The 13,868-nt window shown below is 39.1% G+C and overlaps 1 protein-coding gene across 1 annotated transcript in view; it reads right to left on the bottom strand.

The window, feature by feature from the left end:
• The window catches only part of TIAM2 (TIAM Rac1 associated GEF 2), an 89,578-nt gene that overhangs the window by 3,453 nt on the left and 72,257 nt on the right, over positions 1-13,868 (bottom strand). The window contains exons 15-22 of the mRNA XM_032185499.1: positions 8,995-9,174; positions 7,289-7,357; positions 6,787-6,912; positions 5,468-5,576; positions 4,669-4,848; positions 3,197-3,315; positions 1,905-2,013; positions 714-772 (exon numbers count right to left, since the gene is read on the bottom strand). Of these exons, the coding sequence (XP_032041390.1) occupies positions 714-772; positions 1,905-2,013; positions 3,197-3,315; positions 4,669-4,848; positions 5,468-5,576; positions 6,787-6,912; positions 7,289-7,357; positions 8,995-9,174 (951 nt within the window). The remainder of the gene's footprint in view (positions 1-713; positions 773-1,904; positions 2,014-3,196; positions 3,316-4,668; positions 4,849-5,467; positions 5,577-6,786; positions 6,913-7,288; positions 7,358-8,994; positions 9,175-13,868) is intronic.

Genomic DNA, 13,868 nt, shown 5'->3' with positions numbered 1-13,868 from the left:
GAGAAAGCTTTTTCCTTCAGTACCCTACACTGTAAATGTAGTTGTAATGGTGATAGACACAGCTTTGGAATTTGTACTTGTTTCAACTTTTAAAAGCATTTGTTTTTAACGGATTACAAAAATACTTTACATATAAGTAGTGCTAGGGTACAAATTTCCCATGAAGAAACCCCAGCTGTAGACTAGCAGAATACATTAATCATGTAGCTTCTACTACTTTTAAAGCCCCTCCATCTGTTACAATTTGCAGGTTGCAGTACTTCACCACTGGTACTCAAGGTATACAGCTTGTTGCTTTAGTATTTACAGTTCTGTAAATGGGGCCAGAATAGGTTACATTTATAGTGCTCCCTTTCCTTTCAAAGCGATCAAGGGTCAATAAAAAGTGGTCTTTAACCCTCACTGTGTTAAGGCTGGCCACCAAAAATGCCATCTGAAAGAATACGATTCCCACATGGCTGTCCACCTGGCAGAACTAGTGTGTGGCTCACACAGAGGAGGTGGTGCTCCTTATTAAAGAACCAAAAAATAGTTCTTATTACATAGATACTGAGAATTTGTTTTAGCTGTACTAGCTAAAATTCCAGCCCAGTGAGAGAAGGTGACATTTTATTTACCACAGTCACTCCCCCTTCAGCACTGTTGTGGTGCATCTTATACTGCAGCAGGATCCTGGGTATAAATATCTACCACTTAACTGTCAGCAGACTTACCATTTTCTTTTTCAGTTTGTAGTTCTCCTTATACACCAGTATTACAGCCCTCTTAAAGACTACAGAGAAGAAAAAAAAAAAAAAAAAGAAAACTACTATTAATTGCAGGTGTAATGTTTGATGAAGTTATCTTGAAGAAGCTGAATATTATAGGGTAAGATAAGCATCCTGATTGAGAAGCATCTGCCCTGTATTAAAGTGACAACTGAGTTTTTCATTCTATACTTGTTCATGCAATAGCAACATTATTCCTTCAGATTTTGTATTGAACATTTAGGATGAAGCCATTCTGCACCTCTATTCTGAAATTGCTATCTGCCCTCAGTCCCACAGGTGCATTTTCCATGCTGCCCACACAGTTTTTGAAGTGGGAATAAAACTTCCCAAGTTTTATTGGTCTAAATGATGAGCGGTCTAAACTAGGCATCAGTCCAGAGTCCTTTCATTCATACACGTCCTGCTAGGAACTCCCAGTTCCTGGGCTCAAACGTCTGGCATGTGTAGATCATTGAGACGCTCATTCAAGTGAATCTGTGGAAAATGCTCCTGCTCGTTCTTCTAGAGGTAAGCATGTCCTGCCCTAATTTCTCATGCTTTCCAAGGGGAGGAGTACACAACAACCCCGAGGAAGAGAAACTTGTCTTCTTAAATGACATTTTAAAGAAAAGTTTGTGGGTTTTTTTGCTTGTTTGTTTGTTTGCTTGTTTTTGTTAAAGAAATGGATAAGTGCGTAGCATGTTTGACTGGAACCTTTTGATTACTCAGGTAATTATTAAATGATTACCAGTATATATACAATTTAGTGAAACATTTGGTTGTATGCTCTCATTTCCACTTCCATCTTTCAGGTTAAAATAATCTGTATGGAGATTGCCCGACAGCACATTTTGATGCAACAGTTGTAAAACAGAGGTGAGGCTGGATTGCCAGGAGTGGAATAAATCACCATTTAAGTCTCCTTTGAAAGACTAATTTAGCATATTGTTCCAGAGAGAATATTGTCTCTTGAAAATCACTGTTTTCCATAGATTACACATAAAGCATCTGAGGTTGGATCAAACAGTAACACCAAATAAATGAACGGAAACTTCATGTTAGGAAGTCTTACAGTTCTGTGTATGTTTTCAGATACAAGTCTAGCCTAGATAGCTAGATCTGAAAGAGCAGAGAGTCCTGAAGGAAGACGCTTACCAAACACTGTAAGTTCAAGGTCTTTTCTTGCTTTGCCCAATGATGGAAAAGGATTCAGCCAGGAAACTGTAGAATGCATCAGAAGTTCTCCCATGGAAAGCTCGGTCACCTGCATTAAATTATAACAATAGATAAAAATACAGGCAATTAATAAAAATATAATCAATGCTGTGATCCACAGATGAGAGTAAAATGTTAAAGTGAGTACACATTGATAACACTGTGTTTTCTTTATTTAATGTATGTAAAGTTAGTAAGACAGATCTACACTAAGGCAGGAAAGCATGAGTAATCCCTTTTTAAAAATAGATAATAACATAAAAAGTAATAGCACCTAAGTTATGGAAGCTGCATAGAAGTCCTTGCTATTAATAACTTAGAAGAATATTAAGTTGATCTGATGACCTGTCATTTATGTATAGCCAGTTGTGAATGGGTTGATTTATTAGCTGTAAGTATCTTTAATTTCTATGGAGTAATTAGTATTAATGATGCTGCCAATGGCAGAATTAATGGAAGCCTTGTTCTCCAAGGCTCTTCTTTCTTCGGTGGACCACAACGTGAAACTGAAGAATCCCTCAGGCTGTCAGGTTTGTTTCCTATAAATGATGGGAAACTACATAGCCAGTGGAGGGTGATTTGGCTTTACGAGGAAATAAAACAACTGAGCAGGCATCTTTCATATCTGATCTCCACCTTTACTGATTTGATCTGATTAGTAATCATTTAATGTAAATGGCTAAGCTGAGACCTTGCTGCCCCAGTTCAGGGAGATGTGTGCACACAGTTCATTCAACTAATTGCTTTTGCTCTGTCAGATACTCATGGATGCCTCAGCACTAGAAGTGTAGAGAATGAGAGTAACAGACATTAACGTGAATCCCCTAGAATTGCCACTTTCATTTATATGGGTGGGAAGAAAAAAAAGAAGTCTTAAGAACTTAAGAACTCTGAAGCATAAAATCTAAATGCCTTTGGGCATGGATAATCTCTGCAGCATTTGAGAGAAGGAGGATGTCATTATTTTTTGCTATTGAGAATTGTGTCTATGCCTGCTTGCAATTCTTGTCAGTCCAGAAGGCAGCTCTGGCAGCTGTCTGAAAATTTTTACTGTAACCTAGTGACAAAAAGAAACTTCACAGGCATATATGAAAAAGAAGTCACAATATTAAAGGAGAATGAATTATGCCCAGCACAAATAAGTTCCCAAAATTACTTCAGGAAAGATAAACGCACCAGACAGCTATTGGGATAATGCTTCAGGAGTGAATAAAACATGTTCCTTCTCTTACCTCCTTCTCTGTTCCACTTTGATCTGCAACGAGTTGATCAAATACAGTGCCATAATCTTCATAAATCTTCTGCATCTCATTGATGTGACTTGCTACTTTTTCCATTGCCTTCAGTGCTTCTGTAAGGTTCAAAAATTTCATAGACAGCTATGTAATTCAATTGTAGATTCTAAATATGACATTTTTTATTGAAATGTACTTGAAGCAGCCAAACTTTTGCAGCATTCCTGGGGTTTGGTGAACAGAATTCTACGTTTAGATCAGTGCTTCTCATAGCAACTGCAGAAAGCATGCTTTGTGATCAGAGTAAGTGGAAAATGCTTGTCTGATCTCTTAAGTGCCTGAAAAAGACTGCAGTGTGTTCTAGTGATGAATATTCACATATTTGGGGGCTCACAACAACATGATAGTAAACACAATTAAGTTTTGCATTTTGTATAAATGGGGCCACTAGGCTCTCCAGAGTAATCTACACCCATACTAGAGTAAGTCATTTGATGAGCTTCAATGGAAACCAATTGAATTTAGCTCTTCACAAAGTGGATTAAGAAATACAGTGCTAGGCTGTGCAAATTCCTCAATGATTGTTATCCTTGAAATTAAATGCTGGTAGTCAGGTTTTGTTTAAATTTTGTTTTCCAGGCAAGAGTGACACTAGATTTCATTACTTTTATGTTAATCCACAAAGGACTTGGAGGAGGCCACTTAATTTCCCTAGTTCTACCAGCTCTTAATGGTATAGTCTTTTAGCAGCTTGGCATTTACCCTGACCTGCAAGTGAGTCACCCCCAGCCTGGCTGTAATGGCAAAGAAACAGTACTAGAAGCTCCATTCGAAGTCAGTAACAGCCTTTTGACTTTTTGCTGACAGTATATTTGGCCTGAATCTATTTTGTTAAAATGAAAATCGATCCATAAAATAAATCTCTGGACTTTCATCTATGAGCTGCTGACAGACCTGAACTGGAATTTGCCAGGGTGAAGTCCCAAGCATCTGAGCCTAGAAAAACAATCAACCCTAATATGTATTAGGCAGACAAGTCTTTCTGAGTGGGAAAACAGCAGAGCTTTGAGTCAGGACACTTCTACGCAAGCAAGAGTCACAGCCAAGCCTCAAACAAATAAAATATCCTTTTGTGATGCTGCTAAACTTTGACACATTTCAAGAACTTATTAACCACAAGATGGAGCTTTGGTCAGTGTTTCCCAGGTGCAAGAACAGCACAATGATCTAACATGCTCCTGTCACAAGAATTCAGGAGAAAGACCCCAGTCCTATTTGTCATGACAAATCCTGGGCATACATACCTCTCACAGGACTTGGACACACGAAGTGGGAATGTCTGCTAAAAGCACAAGAAAGCTACTTGCTATGTTTAATAAGTGGGAGAAAATTATCTAGGTCATCTTCAGAAAAGCTTGGAAATCAAACTTAATTCATACTCAGTCCAGTAGAGGAATGCAAGAAGTTACCTGTCAAATGATAGTGCTCCTCACTCTCGTTGTCGGTCAGAGACACCAGCTCTTTTAAAAGCAGAGGATATTTCAGCACTCTCTGAACAGGCTTTATGAGATATGACTCCAGTGTAGAAGAGTGTTGCTTTGTGGGATTGCGAGCATCCAGAAAGGCCTTAAAGGCACTATCTGTTTTGGCTAAATACAAATAAAACAGTCGGTCAGCTGAACATGGAAATGATAGCTTGAAAGCACAGAATTGCAACATGTACCAAAAGCCCCACATTTTTCAATAGATGCCTTACACTATTCATTTCATAATCATGTCCAAATAATGTACAGAAGGGCTGAGAACAACTATTTCAAAGTGACATTTTCCACGGCACTGCAGACCTATTCTGTATCAAATTAAAAAAAAAAAAAAAAAAAAAGTGATAGCAGAGGAAGTAATTCCTCGCTTACTCTGCCATTTATTGCAGCTTTGATTGACATCCATCCTTTAACACGTATGCATACAGAAACCAAACACAGCTGCTGCTTTTTGGAGTATGAGCTGCATCTGCAGACAGCACAAACTTGTGGCCAGATGTTTGTTGCTCTTCAGGCCACTGCTTACTTGTCACAAAAGAAATCTCATCCCTTCAGTTCTACACTATGTTTTAGCAGAACTGCAGATCTCAGCTATTTCTGTTGAAAGATACCCTATTAGCCCTTGCTTTGTACCAATATTCTCTGCAAGTCAAGGAGATTTGTTACAGCGCTTCACTGACGTTTAAATTCATGCTAATGAATTACAGTAATGAAGACAATAAATTACCTCTCTCGAGAACTTTCTGAACTTTGATGTGGTTGGCACAGAAGCCACTGTACAGTTTAAAGTGGTCAGCATAATACAGAAAGGATCCTCCAAGGGAAAACAGCAATTTCTGAAATCAACACAATCAAAATATTTACTTCATTACTAGAATCCAAAATAAATGTTCAGGCACATAACACAGGCTCAATGATGTGAATATCTGCTATCTTCATTTCTATATCCTATATTACATATATATATATATTACATGAATACATTATTGGTAGTAGTTCCGTGATGTTTCTGTGTTTTTCTTAGGGTGTAGAGTTCAGCCTATTTAGGCAAAGCCTGCATTTTTTCCTCAGTTCTCCCTGAACAGGTAACACCACTGTAGACATTGACTTACTGTATCTTTGAGGTGGCATAGGAACAAAAATCAACAAGACACCTAATAGGGTATGCTGTGCTGAGAAAACACATGAGCACTTGGAAGTAAGGCATAGAAGCACCAAAGCCAGAAAGGACAGCATAAAACAAACACAGGATTGCTTTCCAACTGTTTTCCTTCTTTGAGGCAGGTAGTAATTACAGGGCACCTCTCATTTTCTTGGATGAAGGGGAGGATGGGAAGATGTGGGAGGGACTGAATCACGAGGGAGATCTTTTTAGAAAAATGCTTCCCAAAGCAAAGACAAGTAGTGAAGGAGGAGGAGGGGGAGGAGAAGAAGGAGGAGGAGAGCAGCCCTCTCCCCTCTTTTTAATCAATGTTTGCTCCACAAAAGGCAGCAAGTGTCAGAGAGACCTGCCAGCAGTCTCACCTAGCTCTTTGACAGTGACATCTCCGAGGAACCTTCCTCCAGTTATGTCAGGTACTGAGAGGTGCCACGGAGGGAGACAGCACAGCAAGGGCACAGTCTACAGTCATCTACACTTCACACGCCCTCTTAGACCTCGCAACGTGAGAAACTTGTGCTGCATTTAACGGGAAAAGCTTCCAGTCTGTAGTGGGTGAACTGGGCATAGCAGGGAGCACAAGGCAGGGAAGAATTCAGCACAGTGACAAAAACATTCCTACAGAAGTGATGCATCACGTAAGCGTTGCTACTTCATAGCATACTCAGAAGTATGACTACTCCACATCTCCCATTTTACATCCTCTGCCACAGGAAAGAGGAAGATAAAACCATGGAAAATAGCACTTATCTTTCACTGCTGAATAGGTGTCTGTAATCCAAAGTAATGTTTCAAACATAAAAGCAACCATATGAAACAGTTTTAAAGCTGGATTTCTACAAACATTTCCAGGCACACTGAGAGGTATTTAATGACCAAATATTTACCCGGAACTGGGATGGTGTTTCCAGTGTATTAAAATCTGAGGAAGAAGATATGCCATCTTCAAGGGTCTCCAGAAACACCTTCTGAAAATCCAGCATTTCTGGCAGGCTGCCGAACAAGGACTCCATCTGTGAAAAACATCAGGCTATGAGGTACAGCACTGCATACATCTAACTGTGGTCTTGAGAAAACAATCCACTAAGGAGACACGACACACAAAGAGGTCACGAAGGCCAGTAACATCTTCATTAATACTTTTTGAATGGGTTTTATAAAAAAAGCTGTTACAAAACCCAAAAGATTTCTTAACAGTTAAGTCAGAACAATTACCATTTTAAAAAAGGAGTGACGCATGCACCAAACAGAAAGGCAGTGACTGGTGTAATTCCTATTGTTATGTTCGTTGTTTTCCTTTTCTCTCATGCTCTCAGCAATGAAAAACCCAAATGCCAAGGTCTTAACCCACAAAAGAATTAAAAGAATATCTTTCAGTTATTCCCTCACCTCATCTTGGGTAAGGAAGGTTTCATTTTGAAGAGGCTCCAGGTATAGCTCAAAGAGGCAGCTTAAGTCCTGCAAAAAACAGAACTCATTCACTTTTTATGTAACAATTTGAAATTGTTGCTTATATGACAACTGTGGGATTACAGGTAATTTTCAGGAGTAAAGCTAGAGATAAAATTCCTTTTCTGTAGCTAAGTCACCTGTGTGTTGTTAGCACTAAAGTGATTGCTAAATTAAAAGCAAATTGATTTCAGTGTAATGTTTTTGTTTCATCCTTAAGGCATCACAGACTGATTATAACAAATTATATTTTAGTATAGCATGAGGAGAAAATGTTACAGACAATGGCTTTCTAAAGAGTACAAAGGTCTGTGTGTGTGAACAGTATCAAATGCTTTAATCATGCATGTTAGATAAACCATATAAATAGCCACTCATTTAAATAGCAGAGCTAATATTTGTAAGGACATATAACATTTTAAAATCCTATAGGCATTAAAGCATTCGGTTATATTGTCAGGGAGGCATGATTAGGGGCTGTTTCAGTCACTTCTTCAAAGAATTGGTGCCACTTTTGAAGACTTACTATCCCACACCAAAGCATGGCAGCAAAGTTGGGGCCCACACTGCAGGGCTCCGTGACCCTGAGAAAAGAAACGGCAGAAATTCTTATGGAGAAGGAATAACGAGCAGTTCTTTGAGAACCCCATAATGAGCATTTACAACCTGCTAGGATTCTGCCTGGTACTACTGCATATTTCAGTGACCTCCATGGTCATGCCTCCTTTGTTCAAGCGATTTCTCTATCAGAAACACCAGCTGGACATACACAGGAGTTCGTGTTCGGTAAAGCTTCCTCAAGCTTTCCAGCATATGGTTGTATTAGTGTGTGGGTGGATATTCTAAAAACAACAGCCTGAAAGTGCTTTCTCTTGTTTTCCATACACATTACTGCAGCAAGTGCTGATATCACTAAGTATGGTTTTTGAGATAGGTAAATGATTCGTCTTTGCTGAAGGTCAATGATATCAAGCTTACCACTTTTTTTTTTTTGCATTCATCCACATTAATTTTGAATTTATAAAAAGAAGAGACATACCTAACAAATTATGGGCTTATCAGTCAAAGGAGAAATAAGACGTATGATGTTACAAGCAACTGGAGTTGTGTCTTCTAACTTTGCTGATTCAAAAATAATTAAGCACTATTTTCCACAATTACACTTTTTTATAATTTGTAGGAGACTGATCTGTTCTACCAGGATTTATTTTCATTTTGAAAACTATGGAAATCTATCACAGAATCACAGAATCAGTTAGGTTGGAAGAGACCTCCAAGATCACCTAGTCCAACCTCTGACTTAACACTAAACCATATCACTAAACCTCTTCCACTAACCCGTATCACTAAGCTCTACATCTAACCTCCCCTGGAAGACCCCAGTGTTCAAATATGACAGATAACTACTTCCCATAAATTACCACTTTCCAATATAAATACAAATTGACTAAAACTAAAGCTACTAGATCAAATCCTACAGCCTCTATAACAGTTTACTAAAACAGGAACAATTAGGTAAGCAGACTCTGTGTGTTATGACCCTCGTTACATAAAGGTAAGCATGAAATATATTAAGAGCATCTATGAGTCATAGCCAGCCTCAAAATGAAGGGTGTAGCTAGCCAGGTTTTCTGTTTATTTATTACCTTGACATAGGATTTCTCAGTGTCCATAAGTTCTTGGATGACTTTCCTCAATCTGTCTGCATCAGAAAGGTGGCGAGCCAGTGGTCGTGGAGGTTGATCCTGGTTGTCCTTCTGTCCTTCCATATTGCTCGCCTGGACTTCTTGGAAGTTTCGGCACAGTGCGCTGATCTGTTCTGCACTCTGATAAATGAAAAGAAAGAGACAAGCACTGATGTTTTAGAATACAAACTGTACTATAATTATTTTTAAATTCCTCAAGTTTTGCTCTTGTTCCAAATTCAGGCTCCAGAGCATGTGCTGATTTTTGTCAAATACATATCCTTGTAGCTTTGAACAGCTTGAATTTGTAACAGATCTAGATCATAACAGTAAAATTAAATAAAAAGTTTCTAGCACTTTTGCAGTGCAAAGAATTTAGAGTCTTTACTTACAAGCTTTTGAGATGCAAAAGATGGGAGAGCACTCAGATATATCATGATTTGATTCTTTTGACAATAGCATCACACTATTTTCCACCTGTCTTGCAACACTCACTACATCAATATAGAAGGAATTGGTAGATAAAGATCTTTTAAGCATCCAAAATAACTTATATTTGTTGTCTGCTACCTGTACGGTGATGTGTGGCTTTGTTGCTGGTTGCCAGGGCGGGGGGGGCGGGAGTTAGGGGGACTGGTGTGTGTGTGGTTTTTTGTTCAAAAGGCACGGATTGTCAAAAGATGTTTATTACACTTTCAAAAATGAGAAATTGAAACCTAAATTTTTGAAGTTTTTTAGAAGAATAATACATATGGGGAAAAAAAAAAAACCTACGTTTCAAGCCAAGTAGGAGCTGGAACAGCAACTGTTAATCTTATAAAGCAAAGATGGAGGAAAAAGATTTTCTGACAGTATGAAATGGTCGTGTAGTTTGCTTTTGTATGACCACCACTAGTATCTGAGAGCAGCTTTTTCAGGCAATAATGCTTAGATTGAAAATCATTCCACTGTTCTCTTTCATACATAACATTTTCCTGAATATTGCTAACATTTTCCTAGGATATTGCTACCATTACCGAGTTCTACCTTAGCAACTGTTGGTATCTACCTCTTTATACTACATGAAACAATTTTTCTTAAGTGCTTCTGTCTTACGCACTCTCTCTGAGATACTGGACAGTTGCACGTGCTGTGCCACTGATTATTTCCTATTTAGTGAATGCACTCAGATGAGGACTACATGAATGCTGCCTTATTTCAAGTGGAAGTCTTGTTTCATTGAAGAAATCAGGACATGAGTGCATTTCAGAACTGTCTTGATCTGTACTAATTTTGTGCGAAAGCTGTTTCAAGTGGCCCTTTTAGGATCTCCTGATTCACCACTGATTATGTGGAACTGTGAAGTTCACCAACATCCTGTGTCATCAAATGAGCAAACACAGAAGTTATTCTGAAACGGAACTGAGCTATACTAAATCCTCTGTAAGGTGGAGGCTAAATGTACTAGCAATAATAAATCTCAGCCATTCATGTGGAAAAACAGATACATCCCTCACACCTCTCTGATGGAAATAAATGTTAAAATGTCAAAAACTTGCCACGTAGTCCATATCACTCCAGAGCTTCCCAGCCTCCAGTTTTGAACAATGCCACCACCTCTAAAAAAAGTTGTTACTTCCGTCACTAAGATGTGAAACCATCCTCCACAATCCTATCTAATGACAGCTTTTAGGACTCTGAAATTCAGATACATACTGTATTTACAGTATTTATTAGGACCCGATAAAATACAATGTGAACTGAAAGGTGTTTGTTGGCGTTACAGATGCACACTGATGGAGTATGTTAAAAGAAAAAAAAAGAAAAGAAAAAGAAAAAAAAAACACCTCTGTGCTACTTAAAACACTTAATGTTTTGGAAATAAATCATAACTTTGTTTAGTAAATGGGGGAAAAAGGGATATTTTAAAACAACTTCTAAATAGCTCTAAAGTACCTGAGTTTTGTTTTCATTGTTTTTGATGTCAAAGTTTTGAGTTTGTATCAGAATGACTCAGGTTTTATGCTGTCTGCATCTCAAGGTGTATGTTGGCAGCCTGATTTACATCAACATGATGCTTGATCAAGGGTACTAGATCAAGGACATGAGGCAGCGTATTGAAAGCCAGTCCTAAACATCATCGTCATGCAGTTTTACCAGGAAGTGTATGAAGTGCTCTGTTACTCCTCAATCACCACAGCACAAAGGGGTAGGATAGGCAGATGCTGGAGAACATGCTGCATGTCCTCCATACCCTCGGGTTTTGGGCTGGAGCTGCATCTGCCACCAAGAACCATGAAAGGCTAGTCAATCAGAAGTTACATACATACAGAAGTTATTGCACATCTACACATCGTACAGACCATAGATGTATAAATACATGTTGCCAGTGAAGCCACAAGGTGTACATTAGGTTCTGGACCAGAAGCACAATATTCATGAGGAACTTCATAATGATGAACAAATGGAAAGGAATAAAAATAACTCTTGTGCCCTGTTTCTTTCCAGAACTCCCTAACCACCTGGGTTGGAGTCCTCACCCTTTAATGCTACTCTGGATGCTGGTTTCCACCTCCCACACCAACCAATGTCCTGCTCTTTATTCTTTTTGCTCTTTCAAACAGATCTTTCTAGAAGGACTCTAACGACAACCCCTAAGAACACATCTTTTATAGCTGGTGGGTGGCAGGAAAGGCCCTGTTAGCATTGACGTAGAATTTCAAAGCCACCTTGGCATTTTGGATGTCAAAGCAGACTTTGGCAGTCCAGTGCCTTTGAACCAGGAAGCCTCAAGAGGAGCCCCAAGTTACATCCTTGAGTTAAGGTAGGAATTAACCCTGAATTTGCTCTGAAAATGGCACTGCAGCACCTAACACTGGCAATTTGACTCTCAGATACATCTGGTAAAGTCCTCAAGCACACAGCTTCTTTTATTTGCACAAGGCCACGACTGTGAGTCCTTAGTAAAAATCTATGCCAAACTTTGTAGCATGCAACCCATCAGAATAAAATTATGTTAGTTGGTGGATAGAAAAGCCCAGGTGACTGACTGTGGCCAAGGCTGCAATGCAGCTGGGTATAGAGAAGAGACGAAGAGTATACACTGGAAGCAACAAACCTTCCCCATAATCCATTACTTGGGATTATGTACACCACTTTCAGCAACAGTTGTAGGAAACTGCAAAGCAGCTTCAGCTTATCTTTGGCTCTGGACAGCAGATAAGGCTAAAGATCCAAAAACTCAGACTAGTAGTGCTAGATTTGAATGGCAAAGTTGGGAAAGAGAATGGGAGGTTATGCAAGGTTTGTAGAAAAGCAAGTATTTGCATTCCAGAAATCAAGTTAAGCAGCACTGCTCCACTTTATTGGCTGCTTTCACAGATTTTCCAATAAACCTGTATAAACCCTTCTACCAGACCCAGCAGTCAAGGGAGGAAGCTTCTTGTCCCATAAACCCTCAGCCTCTAAAAAATGGAAAGATATATAGAAACAGCCTTGAGAAACTCTTTCTTTTTATCCCTGTATGTTTGTGACTCATAATTAGCTCCTACATTAGGACCTAATTAGGATTGTTCACAGCAACCTTAGCAGGGAAAGTTCCAGTCCACATAATTGTCAGCTTGACCCATAGCTGTCAGCCACCACGGTGGCACTCGGCTTGTAAGATGAAGCATGTCCCGTTTTCTATAATAGTCATGAGAAGAAATATTAGAGATTATTCCTTCAAAGTGAACAAAAGATACTCTTACAAGGAATGTCTTACAGATTTTCTTTGCTCCTTGCAGACAAGCATATCATCATCTGAGGCTGTGCTATCCCCAACAGAGTTAAAAATCTCCATAAAATTAATTGGTGAGAGTGCAGAAGACATTAATCAACAGTGGTTAAGCATTAGCACAACAATTTCATGGCTACCCTGTGACTTTCTACTGAACGATAGTGATTGAGCATAAATGCTGCACAAGGTCAATTAGTGTTACGGTGTCTCTGCTCATTGCTGTTTATTCTACTCTCATTTATACACCTCATGTACTCTGTCAGTAGGGTTTGGTGTGGGGTCTTTTTACTGTTGGTAGTGGTGGTTGTTCGTTTTTTTTGGAAAAAGTGATGGAAAGGAAAATATTGAGTAGGCTTACAAGACTCTTCAGGCTGAGAAAAATTCCTTGGGAAGGTTACAACAGAGCATGTCCTTTGACAAGTTTCCAGATTCCTGTACCTTTGTGAAGGACACTGACCACACCAATGTGCAGATCACTAACCCTTTGAATTCTTTATCCATAGAGGAAGTGTATGCTCAGAAAGCAAGCTGCTGAAACAGATTAGTCTTGTATCCTTTAAGAATGAGCAGCCTACAGCTCAGAGCTATCTGGTGTATATTTTTCCAGGAAGTAAGACTGGAAGCACCAGTCAGCAGAAGAAACACAATTACATGGGATTTTCAGAAGGAACAACTGGCCAAAGACATTTTTACACCCCTCATTGTGAAAAAGGAAAAAGCCTTTGGAGGTGTCCATCGCATTCCTTTTGTATCAGAAGACATTTCTTTCCGGAACAAAGGCAGGCCTTGCAGCCATCGCGTTTTGTGTGTCTATCACTGTACAGGCTTTTCTGTCACCATCAGTCTGGCAAATGCTTTGTAAGAAGTAATGCAAAAGGCTGGAAAGTCACAGGTCTTAGATCCTCAAGACTGATGAAGAAAGCAGCCGCATGTTGGACACCAATACAGTACAGGCACTCCTCTAAACTGTTCATTAAGACTGAAAAAAATCAGCATGCTTTTACTGAAAACAGCCTTGTGGGATTTTCACCATAGGTTTCTGGGCAAGGCTTCTGCTCAGTTTTGGGCAATAGATGTT

Source organism: Aythya fuligula, chromosome 3 (genome assembly GCF_009819795.1).
Source record: "Aythya fuligula isolate bAytFul2 chromosome 3, bAytFul2.pri, whole genome shotgun sequence".
Lineage (NCBI taxonomy): Eukaryota > Metazoa > Chordata > Aves > Anseriformes > Anatidae > Aythya > Aythya fuligula.
The sequence above is the reverse complement of the archived record's forward strand: the minus strand, read 5'-3'. Positions and strand labels throughout refer to the sequence as shown.